This window comes from Perna viridis, chromosome 4 (genome assembly GCF_037379345.1).
Source record: "Perna viridis isolate PV_CMFRI_1.1 ecotype Kerala chromosome 4, ASM3737934v1, whole genome shotgun sequence".
Classification (NCBI taxonomy): Eukaryota; Metazoa; Mollusca; class Bivalvia; order Mytilida; family Mytilidae; genus Perna; species Perna viridis.
This window is the reverse complement of record NC_142448.1, coordinates 19243906-19257293: the sequence shown is the minus strand read 5'-3', so window position 1 is coordinate 19257293 and position 13388 is coordinate 19243906. Positions and strand designations below refer to the sequence as shown.

At 31.1% G+C, this 13388-nt stretch overlaps 1 protein-coding gene across 4 annotated transcripts in view; it reads right to left on the bottom strand.

Moving 5' to 3' along the window:
- Window positions 1–863: 863 nt before the first annotated feature.
- LOC148619202 (uncharacterized) overlaps window positions 864–13388 on the bottom strand; it is a 48130-nt gene continuing 35605 nt past the window's right edge. For 3 of the 4 annotated variants that reach the window (XM_088578854.1, XM_088578853.1, XM_088578851.1), the window contains exons 16-24: window positions 12388–12457; window positions 11542–11721; window positions 9868–9941; window positions 9019–9054; window positions 7991–8098; window positions 7693–7730; window positions 7390–7490; window positions 6887–6966; window positions 864–5530 (exon numbers count right to left, since the gene is read on the bottom strand). In XM_088578854.1, coding sequence (XP_088434980.1) covers window positions 5178–5530; window positions 6887–6966; window positions 7390–7490; window positions 7693–7730; window positions 7991–8098; window positions 9019–9054; window positions 9868–9941; window positions 11542–11721; window positions 12388–12457 — 1040 coding nt within the window. In that variant the 3' untranslated portion in view covers window positions 864–5177. Of the gene's footprint in view, window positions 5531–6886; window positions 6967–7389; window positions 7491–7692; window positions 7731–7990; window positions 8099–9018; window positions 9055–9867; window positions 9942–11537; window positions 11722–12387; window positions 12458–13388 lie in introns of those variants that run through there. The other variant, XM_088578855.1, reaches the window with a different exon arrangement.

The following is a 13388-nucleotide window of genomic DNA, read 5'->3' as shown; positions in this document are numbered from 1 at the left end:
TGAATAGTAGCCTAAAATCAAATACCAATTAAAGATTAAATATAAATTTCTAGTCAACTATACATGTTGAACATCGATATACCATTTACTTGATAATTTTTTACCATCTATCCAAAATAGTAAGCTCTAACCAGTGATAAAAATTCCCATAAATATAAACAGTAGGCTCTAACCAGCAGTAAAAATTCCCATAATATAAACAGTTAGCTCTAACCAGAGGTAAAATTCCCATTAACACAAACAGAGATAAATTCTCATGAACATAAACAGTTCTAACTAGTGGTAAAAATTCCCATAAATATAAACAGTAAGCTCTAAACAACCATCAGAATTTCCGTTAACATAAACAGAGATAAATTCCCATTCCCATAAACAATACGTTTGAACCAGAGGTAAAATTTCCATCAGTTTAAATGGTGGTAAATTCCCATGAACATAAACAGTAAGCTCTATTGCCATAAACATAAACAGGAAAAACTAGAGGTAAAAATATTTTTAAACATAAACAGAAGTAAAAATACAGTAAACTCTAACCAGATGTGAAAATTCCCATAAACATAAACAGTAAGCTCTAATTAGAGGTAAAAATTCCTATGAACATGAACAGTAAGCTCTAATTAGAGGTAAAAATTTCTATGAACATGAACAGTAAACATTATAAAAGCAAAGCCATAAGGAAGAAAGATATCCAACCACTGTCTTTGACTTAGCCTTATTGTGAGTGAAAGTTTTGTTGTATTGATTTAAGTTTATTCATTGATTATAGGGATTTTCCTTGGGCGACCAATTCTACATGACCAATGATGACCAGGAAAATTCTCATGTACGCACTTTAGGCTGCAAAGACTACTCAAACAAACACAATTAGTTTAGATTTTAATATAAACGTTACAAAAAGCACAGAAAAAACATTAACAAATAAAAAAAACATACAATATAAAAATTAACGCAAATGTAAAATATAGAATGCAAAAATATGACCATGTGTTTTGTATTTTTTGGGTAAAGCTTAAGGAGATAGGGTAAAAAAAATAACTCTTGCAGAATACAAACGTTTTGATTTGTAAGAGCTGTGTCCCTTACCCAAGATCTACCTTCTTAAGTGGCAGAAATAATTTGAACTAAATGAAATTAATATTACACAATAACAAGAGGCTCCCAGGAGCCTGAATCACTCACCCAGTTGAATTTGGTCTTTCAAGGGCAATAAATTTAACAAGAATTTACTCAAGAAGACTTTGGTAGGACTTATCATAAAGATCATTTCAGCAATTGAAAGTTTCTATCTATCATAGTTTTCAAGACATTGGCTGAAAACTGTTAAAAAAAAACCTTTCAAGGGCAATAACTCTTTCAAAGAGACAACTTTATTCCTGAAGACTTCTGACTTTTGTAGTCCTAATAATAAGGATCATTTCAGCTACTGAAATAATTTGGCTAAACATAATGGTTTTAGAGATATATGCGAAAAACTACTCTGACCCCTACGTTCTATTTTTAGTAATAGTGGCCATATTTTTCTACGGATCAATAATCCCTACATCAGTTCTAAGCAGGATACCCCTAGGAACATTCGTACCAAGTTTGGTTTCAATTGGTAAAGTAGTGTCAGGGGAGAAGATTTTTGTAAGAAATAACATTAAAAATAGCAAAAAATGTTGAAAAGGGGCAATAATTCCAACATGGCTCAACGGATTAAAACGAAAATTTGACTACAGATTGATCTCATCATGCTGAACACTTTTACACTATTTCAAAATTTAGCGGAACCTAACGGTTTTGGAGATATATGTGAAACACTACTGTCTGACCCCTATGTTAAATTTTTAGTAACTGCGGCCATGTTTTTCGACAGATCAAAAATCCCCACGTCTGTTTATGTAGGATACCCTAAGGAACATTCTTACCAAGTTTGGTTCCAATTAGTATCAGAGGAGAAGAGTTTTGAAAAATTGTGAACGACGACAGACAATGACGACGACAGATGCCAAGTGAAGGCAATAAATGTAATTTTAAATAAAATAATAAATACTGAATGAAAAATATGAAACATTCATTCCATATATCTTTTATCTTGTCCTTATTTTAAGAAAAGGGTACAGGAGTTGAAAAATGAAAATGGATTTTTGAACAGTGTGCCTAAAGAGCACCCTCATTTAATTAAATCAAAATTCATTGACAAACAATACTCAAGTTATTGCATGAAAACCATGTGTTCTTGACTCTGTAGAAGTGGCACAGAGAACTACAACCAATTAGATGACAACAAAGTCACACCACAATTTCTTGTGATTGTATAAAAAAAAAAACACCTCTTCATAAATGGTAGTGCAAATTCAGAAATTGTTATTAGAACATACATATCATTCACAACTATATGAGTAAGAACTTTTAAGAAAACAACTGAGACATTTACTTTTTCACTTAAAAATACAAAATGTACATGTAATTCAGATTTGGAAGTCAGAAAACCAGGCTTACTCTGGCCCCTTTTGGACAATTTCCTCTCATGAAAATAATTTATTATCTTTCACTTATTTGGCTACACTTGTTTCATGAGAAAAATAACAATAATTTAGAACAACTCTAGCAGAAATCCTAGAGCTACAATAGAATTGTTTCTTGGATAAACTACCAAATAACTTCAACTTGAAAAAGGTCATTTTAAAAAACTTCTTTTCTATCACAGTACTATAAAAAAATATATTTTAATGCTTAGCTTAAAACCAACAAAACACAAATATAAAATCCTTTATATGCACCATGGAATATATGTATTTACATTTACAAATGATAAAAAATAAGAGCTTTGCAAAATACATCTTGATATGACCACATTGGTCAAACTCTGGACAGTAGGAGCAAGTATGACTTGATATAGCTTTTATAGTGATTAGACATTTGAAACATGAAATAAGGACTAAATGGTTTCAGCCACAGCATCCAAGTTCAATTCCAGCCTTCTTTTGAAGGTATGGCATCTTGTGATCTTGTGGTACAATTTAAAAGAAATCCATTCACTTTTATTCAAGTCGTTAACTCGACATCAGGAAAATGCTTTTTTGTAGCCCCTCATCCCTAAATGTATTAAACCCCCAAAATTAATCACAGTCTGACCTTTGTGGTATAGAACAGTATTGTGCAATACCAAGGACATCCATATACATTTACTGGAATGATATAGTTAAATTCTATAAAATGTTTGTTTTGGTCTCTTTTTCTAAAACAGTTGAGGCCATTACCCCAAAATCAATACAAACCTTCCTTTTGTGGTTTGGAACCTTGTTATGAAATTTCATAAAGATCAACCAAGTAATATAAATTATCCCACTTGCTTAAAAACCAAGTGTCGATTGACAACATATACATGACAGTGCCATACCAAAATATGTCCACAAACAGTTTGTAGTTGTGCAAAAACTAAGTACATAAGTATGAATAATTCAAATTGCCATTTATTTGTAAAATGAATCACTTCTAGACAAATTCTTGCTCAGGTTTTGATACACAAATCATATATTTAAATAATGGAAAAAAATCCTAAATAGCAGATTTGGTACTTGTAAAATGTGATTGACTGTAAATTAAATTGACATTATCTACTAGGGCAACTCTTGTAAATTTAATTTGCTCCAAGATAAGCTAGATAAGGAAAAAAAATCAGTTTTCTTAAAGATCACTTGATCATTGACTGAATGATATCATATGACACATAATATGCCAGAGAATGACAATTATGACAGAGAAATCAAAATTAGTATATGTGGTACTGCTGGAAAAATTTTTGTCAGTAATTAAATTCTAATGAACTGTTGTGCTAATACACCATATCCCTTTTCCCATTTATTAGGTGTTCATAGTCATAAAATCTCAGAAACGCAAAATTGGAAAACAATGGAAAACAAGAGACTCCCAGGAGCCTGAATCGCTCATCTGGTTAAATTTTTGCCTTTAAAGGCAATAACTAAAACAAGCAGTTGTTCAACAATTTTGACTCAAAGAAAATTTTGGTAGGACTTATCATAAGAATCATATCATCAATTGAAAGTTTCTTTCTGTCTATTATAGTTTTCAAGATATTGTCTGAAAACTGCTAAAAACATAATTTTTCACCTTTCAAGGGCAATTACTCTATAACAAGAAAACATCAACAACTCGGATCTCCACACACTTTTGTAGGCCTTATCATAAGGATCATTTCAGCAATTAATAGTTTGTTTCTGTCAATCATAGCTTTCAAGATATTTGCTGAAAACTGTAAAAAGAAACAGCATTTTTCACCTTTCAAGGGCAATGACTTTAACCAGGAGTCATCCGACAACTTTGACCCAATAAGACTTTTGTAAGCCTTACAATGAAAATCATTTCGGCAATTAATACAATTTGGTTAAAGCTTACAGTCTGACCCCCATGTTCTATTTTTAGTAATGGCTGCCCTGTTTTTGACAGATAAAAAATTCCCACATTAGCTCTATGCAGAACACCTTAAGTAATATTCATACCAAGTTCGGTTCTGATTGGTTTAGTAGTTTCAAAGGAGAAGATTTTTGAAAGAAATAACATTAAAAATAGGGAAAAACATCAAAAAAAGGTCAATAACTCAAACATGGTTCAACAGATTAGAACAAAAATTTGACCACAGATATATCTCATCATGCTGAACACTTTTATCCTGTCTCAATTGAGCTCATCCTTATGATTTTGGAGATATATGCAAAAAACTTCTGCCTGATACCTATGTTCAATTTTTAGTAATGTCAGCCATGTTTTTCTACAGATAAAAAATCAGAATACCCTATAGAACATTCATACCAATATTGGTTCTAATTGGTCCAGTAGTTTCAGAGGAGAAGAAGAGTTTTGGCCAGATGAGCTAATAAAACAGAGCTACCTTCCATGATGACAAACACAGTAAAACAAGAAATATAAATCTTTTTATCCATCAAAATTGTTTTTTAGTATACCGAAAATTCAGTAAAGGGAAAATCTGACTTTTTATGCTTACAGTTCCTTTACTCTTGGAATGAAGAATTCATTTTTGCATTACAGTTCAAAGTGTGATCAATGCAGTGGTAACAAAGGTTTACCACAGTAATCTGTAAGATGGGCAGTTCAACCATGATTATAAGAGTCCCATTAATTAGATTTTATAAAAATTGAAAACTCATGTCTCAGAATTATTTTTCATCAGCCCAGGAATAACAAACATTTCTGTCCAGAGTGAGGCTCTCCTTTCTACCAGGTTCTGATCGGCTAGTAAGTGAACTGGTTTCAATTCCTGTATCTGATGTTGATTCAAGTCCCTGACTAGTTTCCTCTTGTGACTCACTGTTAAGTCTGGAATACAACATAGTGTGATTGTTTTCTGTGAAGAAACATTTGTATTCTTCAAGAACTTCTGGTTTACATTTCTCAAGATTTTTTTCACATAACCACAATATTCTCCTCTGCATTTTGTTGACCTTTGACATTACAGTCTCAACAAGGCTAATCTTGTCTTGTACTTCATTACTGGGTATTACAACTTCAGCTGAAAAATATAGTACATCCATGTTTATTTCACTGAATAAATATGTAAACACAAATTTCATCAAATTATGAAGTTTTTATTGATATTTATTCCCAAAATTTATGGATAAATATTAAATATTGTCTTTTTTTCATATTATTTCAAATTAGACATTGAGAATAGTTTTATTAAACTCAATCTAATGATCTAGATTTTATAGCTCCATCTCCTAGGATTTTTTCAATAGAATAACCTAACCCAATTTTCACCAGATCCTCAAGCTTTGAAGTATGACATTGGATAGCAACACCTTGCTGTTATCTCATGTGAAATCTATGTCAGCAGTTTAATAAAATTATAATCAATCTTCAAATGACCATTAGCAGTACATGTATCAAATTTAAAGCTTATGCAAACATTTGGTGATCATTTAATGGAACAAAGCATTATTAAAATGTGACTTTTATTATGGATCTTTCTATGAGCAATTTAAAACACAAAATGTGTATAAATTAATACAAATTACTGGAAGTTTTAATCTATATATACTACATAATAAAATTTCATGCAAGGTGCAGCTTAAACATAAGATAGAATAGTTGGTATAGACACTACATTCAAGCTTAATACATCTCTGAATTTTATTTGAAATGGCAGGTTTCTACACAGAAAGAGCAGGAAAATTAAATTGGACTTATACTCTTTATTGTCAAAACTAGAAATAATGCAAGCAAGTTCACAAAGAGAATATTCCCCTGCTTCAAATGGACTCAAATGTAAAACCTTTAATTTGGATTTATGTTCCTTTGGAGTCGTCCAACAGTAATTATATTCCTTCATGCACATCCACATATGATAACCAACATTCTTAAAAACTAACATCAAAATCCCTTGAGTGGTTAAGGAGGACTTGTGCTTATGAGGCTTTAACATGTAAAACCTTTATCTCAGTTTGGAGTCTGCCAACAGTATTAATATTTCTTCATGCATATCTTCATAATATACTCAACCTTTATATAAAAATTCATCAAAATCCCTCGAGTGGTTTAGGAGGAGTTATGCTTACTTACAGATGGACAGACAGAAAGATGGCATGAATCCTATATACCCACCTAAACTTTGTTTGCGGGGGATATAATAAAACATCCAAGTAAACATTTATATTCATCATATCAAATATGTCTAACCTTCCTATATACTTTCATTAAAATCCCTCCAGCTGCATTGGAGGTGTTGCACTTACAAGGCATATGAACAGATGGATGGACACGGTATTTTCTATATACCCTTTCCAAGATTAGTGATATTTATGGCATATAAAAACCTTGTGTCTATTAAAGATGACAATACCATTATATGACCACAAAAAAATGTTACCAAGATCTAATCCTTGTTTCTGTAATACTTCCAAGCTCAGTGTACTTGCATCAGGGTTTACCTGTGTTCCCAACATGTCACTACAACAATAGAAATTATGTTAAACATTACATGGAATACTTTAAAATATGTTTTGTCCAATCTGTTCAAAAGCCCTTTAATTACTTGTTTTATGGGCTATTCTTTCACTAAGATTTACGGTTGCAGTCTAGGCCATATGGTTAATCTGGATATAATGGTCTAAAGCAACTGAATTAAACCTTAGACACTGACCTAGTTAAAAAATTGGCAAATCAAGTGAATTCAACTTTTAAGTGTCTCTGAACTCCAAGGTAATGTCCTCCACAACACAGAATAATCCTTGAAACTGGCACTTGGTTCACAATAATTTGTTTTCTCTTAATTTTAATTTTTTTTCTTATCCATCTTTTTTCAAGCATTTTAAAGACTTCGAAGTCTCAGATACACTTTACCAAGAGTTACTTATAGCATGATTTACTGACCTAAGTTTCTGTTTATCTTCCGTCTGTACACTGATGTACAACAATATACCGATCTTTTCAGCCATAGACTGTGTGTTCACATGTACCAACAAATGTTTCTCCTATAATTCCACACAAATGAAACTCTTACTATAGATACAACATATTGTCATTCAGAAACATATAATGTTGATGACTTTTCAAGGTGAAAATAATTCATGTAACATTCTATAATTGAAAGAAATCTCATTTAAAATATCTAAACAGTCTTCAAACCTAACAACATTTTTAAATGTCTGTTTTTGTAATGTTTATAATATATACCTCAGTTTTTGACTTTGCCATCATCTGCTGCACATTACCTGACAAAAAACAGTATAGTATTGTAAAATCATAATATTTTATACAATTAAAAAAAAACAAAACAAACAAACAAAAAAAACCCAACAAATAAAAAACAAAAAAACAGAATAAAATACAGAAATCTATTCACATACATTTCAGAAAGTTTTCTTAAATAGAAAAAAAGAAATTGCTCTAAAATCATAAGAAAAATATGAAATACATAGTTACTATTTAAATAGACACTTCAGTATTATTACTGCAATAAACTGTATCTCACCCATATTTGCTGAGATGAACAAGGATGGGTGATAACGACACATGAGATTCTGAACCCCTATAACAACATCTTGCGGACCAACCATCCACACTGGTAACTTGCCAGTTGCTGAAAGTAGTCATATATGGAGTGACCAGTTTTAAACCAATTGACAATGGAATCTATGATATTTTACATGTGTGGAAACCAAACTGAAATCCTATAAACATGTTTCATAATCAACTGGGTTTAAAAACAACTTAAGTAGCAGTCTTTATGAAAATCAGGCAGAAGGTGATTCAAGCATGTCAAAAACCAACCAAATTCACCTTTATTTCTTGTTTAGAAACAGCTATGGACCACATTATCAGCTTTTGAGATGAAATTTATATAAATTGTACATGAAATTAGCTTTTTGCAAGAGTGATGGTTCTTGATTTGTTTTGAATTTGTTGATTTTGGCGGGAGATTAAAGTGTAGTATTCACAAAAGTACAAATCTAAATATAAAAAGGACTGTTGTCACATAAAAATATAGCATATGTAGACCAAAAAAGCATCGTTTGGTCAATGGGTTTTTCTACACCATGAATCGCCTTACCATAGACTGTGTTTGAATTTTATGTGAACTGGTACTTAAATAGCAAGAAGTAAACATACATCAAAATTTCACATAAATTACAGTTCAAAATATCTTTTATGACCTTTTTTAAGACCACTTTTTAATACCAATGCATTGTGTATCCAGTTAGCACTAGCAATTATCACATATATATATATTTGATATTTGCCCTTCAACAACTCCAATACATATCAGTCAACCCAGAAAAACACATAGTAGAACACAAACTAAACCAGCACAATTTCATTCAGGTCATAGCACTGTAAGACAATTTCAACATAAAATATGAGAATACAATATGCACAAAATATTATACTTCTTCCTTAAATGTAGTTTATAAGCAGATTTAAACATTCCACAATTAACAAACAAAATGCATGCCAATTAACTTGTTAAAATATTTGAGTAAGATATTAAATGCCACATACCTTCCATTGGAAACACATTTATATACATGTTCCTCTCTGCAATGAAAAATCAAAATAGTATTTTTACATGAGGTCCATTCACCATTTAAAATAAAGATAATGCACATCTTGACACCACAATAAACTATTTTACAAAATTTAACCATAGTTTTTGACAATGTGCATTTATGACATTGGAGATTTTTGGCTGACAAAAATTTTGACACAAGATCACACATAGTGAAAGCTATAGGGAACCTTTCTGCATCCTAATAAAATAAGACAGCAATTTGGAGAGTATATTATTTCAATTTGATTTTTGCAAGTTTATCTGTTACCTGTACCTTTTGAAGACTGTTACAGACATATTTACACTTGTGGATGCCATTTACAAAAATAATATATTTTCCCGTTGTCTTCGTACTAAATTCTCCTTCAACTTGAAGATTAATGATGTCACAATTAAAAATTACATTGTTCCATGGACATCAAAAGGTTATTTGGAGACAAATCCATGGTCATTCACAGCAAAATGCCGAATGTGAATACATGTAATGGTTATGAAATACCAAAATCTTATTCTGTAGTCAGACAGTATTTGTAATAGATTCACTGATACAAGTATTTTTTTACATCCGCAAGTTCCCATACCATATTTAAACTAATATGAAAGGATCCTAATAGATCATATTTATTTTGTAGTTTTATTATTTTCAGTTAATGATGTACATATGTGGCTTATAAATTTGTTCCTCTTGCGGAAGATTTAAAAGGAACATGCCAAGATTTTTACTTCAATATTTGTCATAAAAATTTTAATTTTTAAAATACATTGAGATAAATATTGGTTTTGTATCAAACATAACATACTTTTGAAAGCCTGCTTTCTTCCAGATGGCAGAGAGTCAGCAGAAAGTTGTTTAACCATTCCTAATTTTCTTGAACTGTAATTCAAATTAAAAGATGCAAGATCAAATGTCTAATAAAAATAAAATGCAGGAATGGAAGAATTGTAATGGACTTTTTTAATATCAAATTAACATATTGTGTGTGAAAATATGATGTAAATTCTCTATCAAATTCAATCACAATCTCAATTATTTTTTAGAATAGTCCTAACATCTTTTTTTCTGTAGTTTCAATCAATGGAGAAAATTAACTCTGTTCCATATTTCTTACTTAATAACAGTATCCACAATATAGACAGGCTTCTAAGGACAATAACTCTATAATAGTGCATTTGATTTAGGTCTCACTAACCACTTCCGGATCAAATGGCCACCCCCTATGTAGTACCAAAAACACACTGAACCTAGACATATGCATTGTAAGTGCATTATTTGTGTGTATTATGATTAAAAGTAGTCAAAATAAAGCTGAGAATGTGTACTTTAAAATCATATATGTAATTAACTACAAAAGTGTATGAATATTGTTTACATGTGTGAGTAATTTGCCTCCATGCTGTCAGTTAGCAGAACAGGTAAAAATGTGGATTTTCAGTATTATTTATTCAAGGAAATTTTGTGAAGAATTTCTACTATCATCGTACCATTAGCATAATGATTTTGGAAGCCTTATTTTCCAAGCTTCACAACGGTATGCAACTTTAAGATGTCATTTGTCCTGGGAATTCACAGTGAGACTTCGAAAATTACTTTTTTAACATGTAAAGTAATGGAAATGTTAGAAGTGGTTAGTGAGACCATAAATTAAATTATGGCATATTTCAGAGAAATGCATAATTTGACGAAAATTGCCTTTCCTGGTCATTATTTCCATTTTCCCATAAAATCAGTATTGTGATATTGGTAATCTGGCTATATTTTAAGAGGTGCATTGTGCAAGGCATTTTAAAAAACAACATAGCAACAAGATTTTTATCAGTAACAGTGACTCATAACTTGACGTCATCCATGAAATATACAACGTCACTGCTTGGGATATTCAAAGTACTCGAATAGTCACACAGCACAACTTAGAATCACACAGTAATGAAATAGGTATGATATAAATTGTTGACATCTGTTCTTTTTTATAATGATAAATGATATTTACTATTACAACTTCTTGAATTATCATAGGTATCAATTTGGTGTGACAAGTTAGTTAAAATTGTAATTTTTTAGTAATTTAGGGAAAATATCACAGAGAGGCATGATATAAAAATGACCATTTCTTTGTAGTCCTATGTCTGATTTTGATAGTTTTGGTCTTATTAGACTCACAAGCTTTCATAAAATGTAAAAAAAGAAAAACATAAAAACTCACAAAATGTTTTTATATTCAAAATATAAGGGAGCATGATTTCTTGGGAATGTGGAGTCAATTAAGTCAAATTCTTGGGGTTGTGGAGTCAATTAGGTCAAATTCTTCACCTGCAATTTTTCTATTAGGAATTTTGCACCACTCTTTATTTCCAATACATCCCCATTTAACTCAGACTGATGATCCATGGCATTTATTTAATGACAGGAAATAAAAATTGGTAATACTGTTCTCCTAAAAAAGATGGGATATGATAGAGGGTATAATAAAACCTACCTAGAACTATCTGGTATGGCCTTACATGATGGTGCCCACCTTCCATGTTCCTTATCAAACTTCAGAGCCTGCCATTCCCCTGCGGTAGCAGGACAGGTATCCAGTACCAAGAAGATGTCACCTATGTTTACTTTGTATTTAGGTAAACCTGACCCTTCTGGAGTGAAATGATAGTTGGCTCTGAAAATACAGATTAGTGTGATATAAGGGGACTCGAAACTACTATCGGATTTTCAGAATGCATAATAACTAAAGGTGCCAGCCGGTTTTCTTTTCAAAATGCAATCATTTCAATATCACATTGTTTTCAATCTACAGATCACATTTTTTTTTTTAAATTCCCGTTGTACATTAGTGTGAATAGGGGTACAGAATTGATAGAGAAATTGACGTGTATTTTAACACTTTGATCCAAATCATATTTTATAGTAAAATTACATGTATAACAATAGCTGGTATGTGTAACACCCAATGAATTAATCAGTGAACTCTGTTTTGTATGTAACACCAAGTAAACTAATCATTGAACCCTCTTTAGTGACTTAATCAGTGTACCCTCTTTTGTATGAAAAACCCAACGAATCAATCAGTAAACAATGATATATAAACATAGTGTGTTTTTGGCAAGGACTATTCACCAGATATTTTTCTACATAATTTAGAGTTTTGATGTTTTGGTAATCTTAAATTCAAATACAATGTAATGTCTAAGTAAATCTGAATTTCAAACTTAAATGTGTTCAATAGTCCATTTAAAAAAAATACTTGAGTTTTCAGTTGTTTTATAGCTATCCAAAACAGTTTATATAATGTTATGTTCTACACTGATGTTAAATGTTACTGTACCTGACAAAGAAGTAGTCTCCTCTCTTTGAATTTTTCTCATCTGACATCCACTTCAGTGCACAGTTATACTCTAATAAAAAATGCAACGCAAATTACATCATTGTAATGAAACAAAACTTATAACTAGTCAAATTTCATTTCTGGGTAAAATCTATCTAATCAAAAAATAGAATACATGATGCCTCACAATTTAGCCAACATTAATAATTTCATTAAGTCCAAAAATTGTTCTTATGACAGGACAACCATATTTGGCCCCCTATTTTATGAAAAAAATAAGTTTGAAGTAAATGACAAAATTGCATTATGCACTGTTAAATAGATTATTTCAATACTTTTAAATATGGTTTTAAATTTTCATCATTTCATTAATTTTCAGTTTTATGGAACCCTCAAATCTTCCAGAAGCAACAAAACTAGGAAAAATGCAAATTTTCAATGCTTGGGTCTAATTAGCTGAGGCACTCAGAAAAGTGCCCTATTTCGGCATATTGCCAAATTTGGCGCACCTTATTTCAATTATTGAAAGAAGAAAGGCTTTTTAATGTGGTAGAATATTCTAAGCTATTCATTTAAAATTGTAAACAACAAAAAAAACTTCTCCATATCAAATTTCTAATTTCCAGTCATGCAGAGTGCTAAATATAGGCCCTATTGTACCATGTCCTTTCCGTTAAATTTGGTAGGAAGTACATTGTTTAAGCAGCATTAACATAATGACACCCAATCATATTAACAGCTGACCTGATGTACCCCATGCCTTTCATGTAAGTGTAGCAGAAATGGCAGAGGGCAGAGAAATAGTATTTCTGACTGTATATATCCAAGTTTCTAAGAGACTTATTAAAAAGTACAATCAAATATGACTTAGCAACCATCTGTATTTAATAATAACTTGTCTTAAAAGACTACTGGTATGATAATAATATACCTACATCGTGCATTCAAAGTAAAATGAACCTGTACATAAAGACCACCTGTTTAATGTGACCACAGTTTTT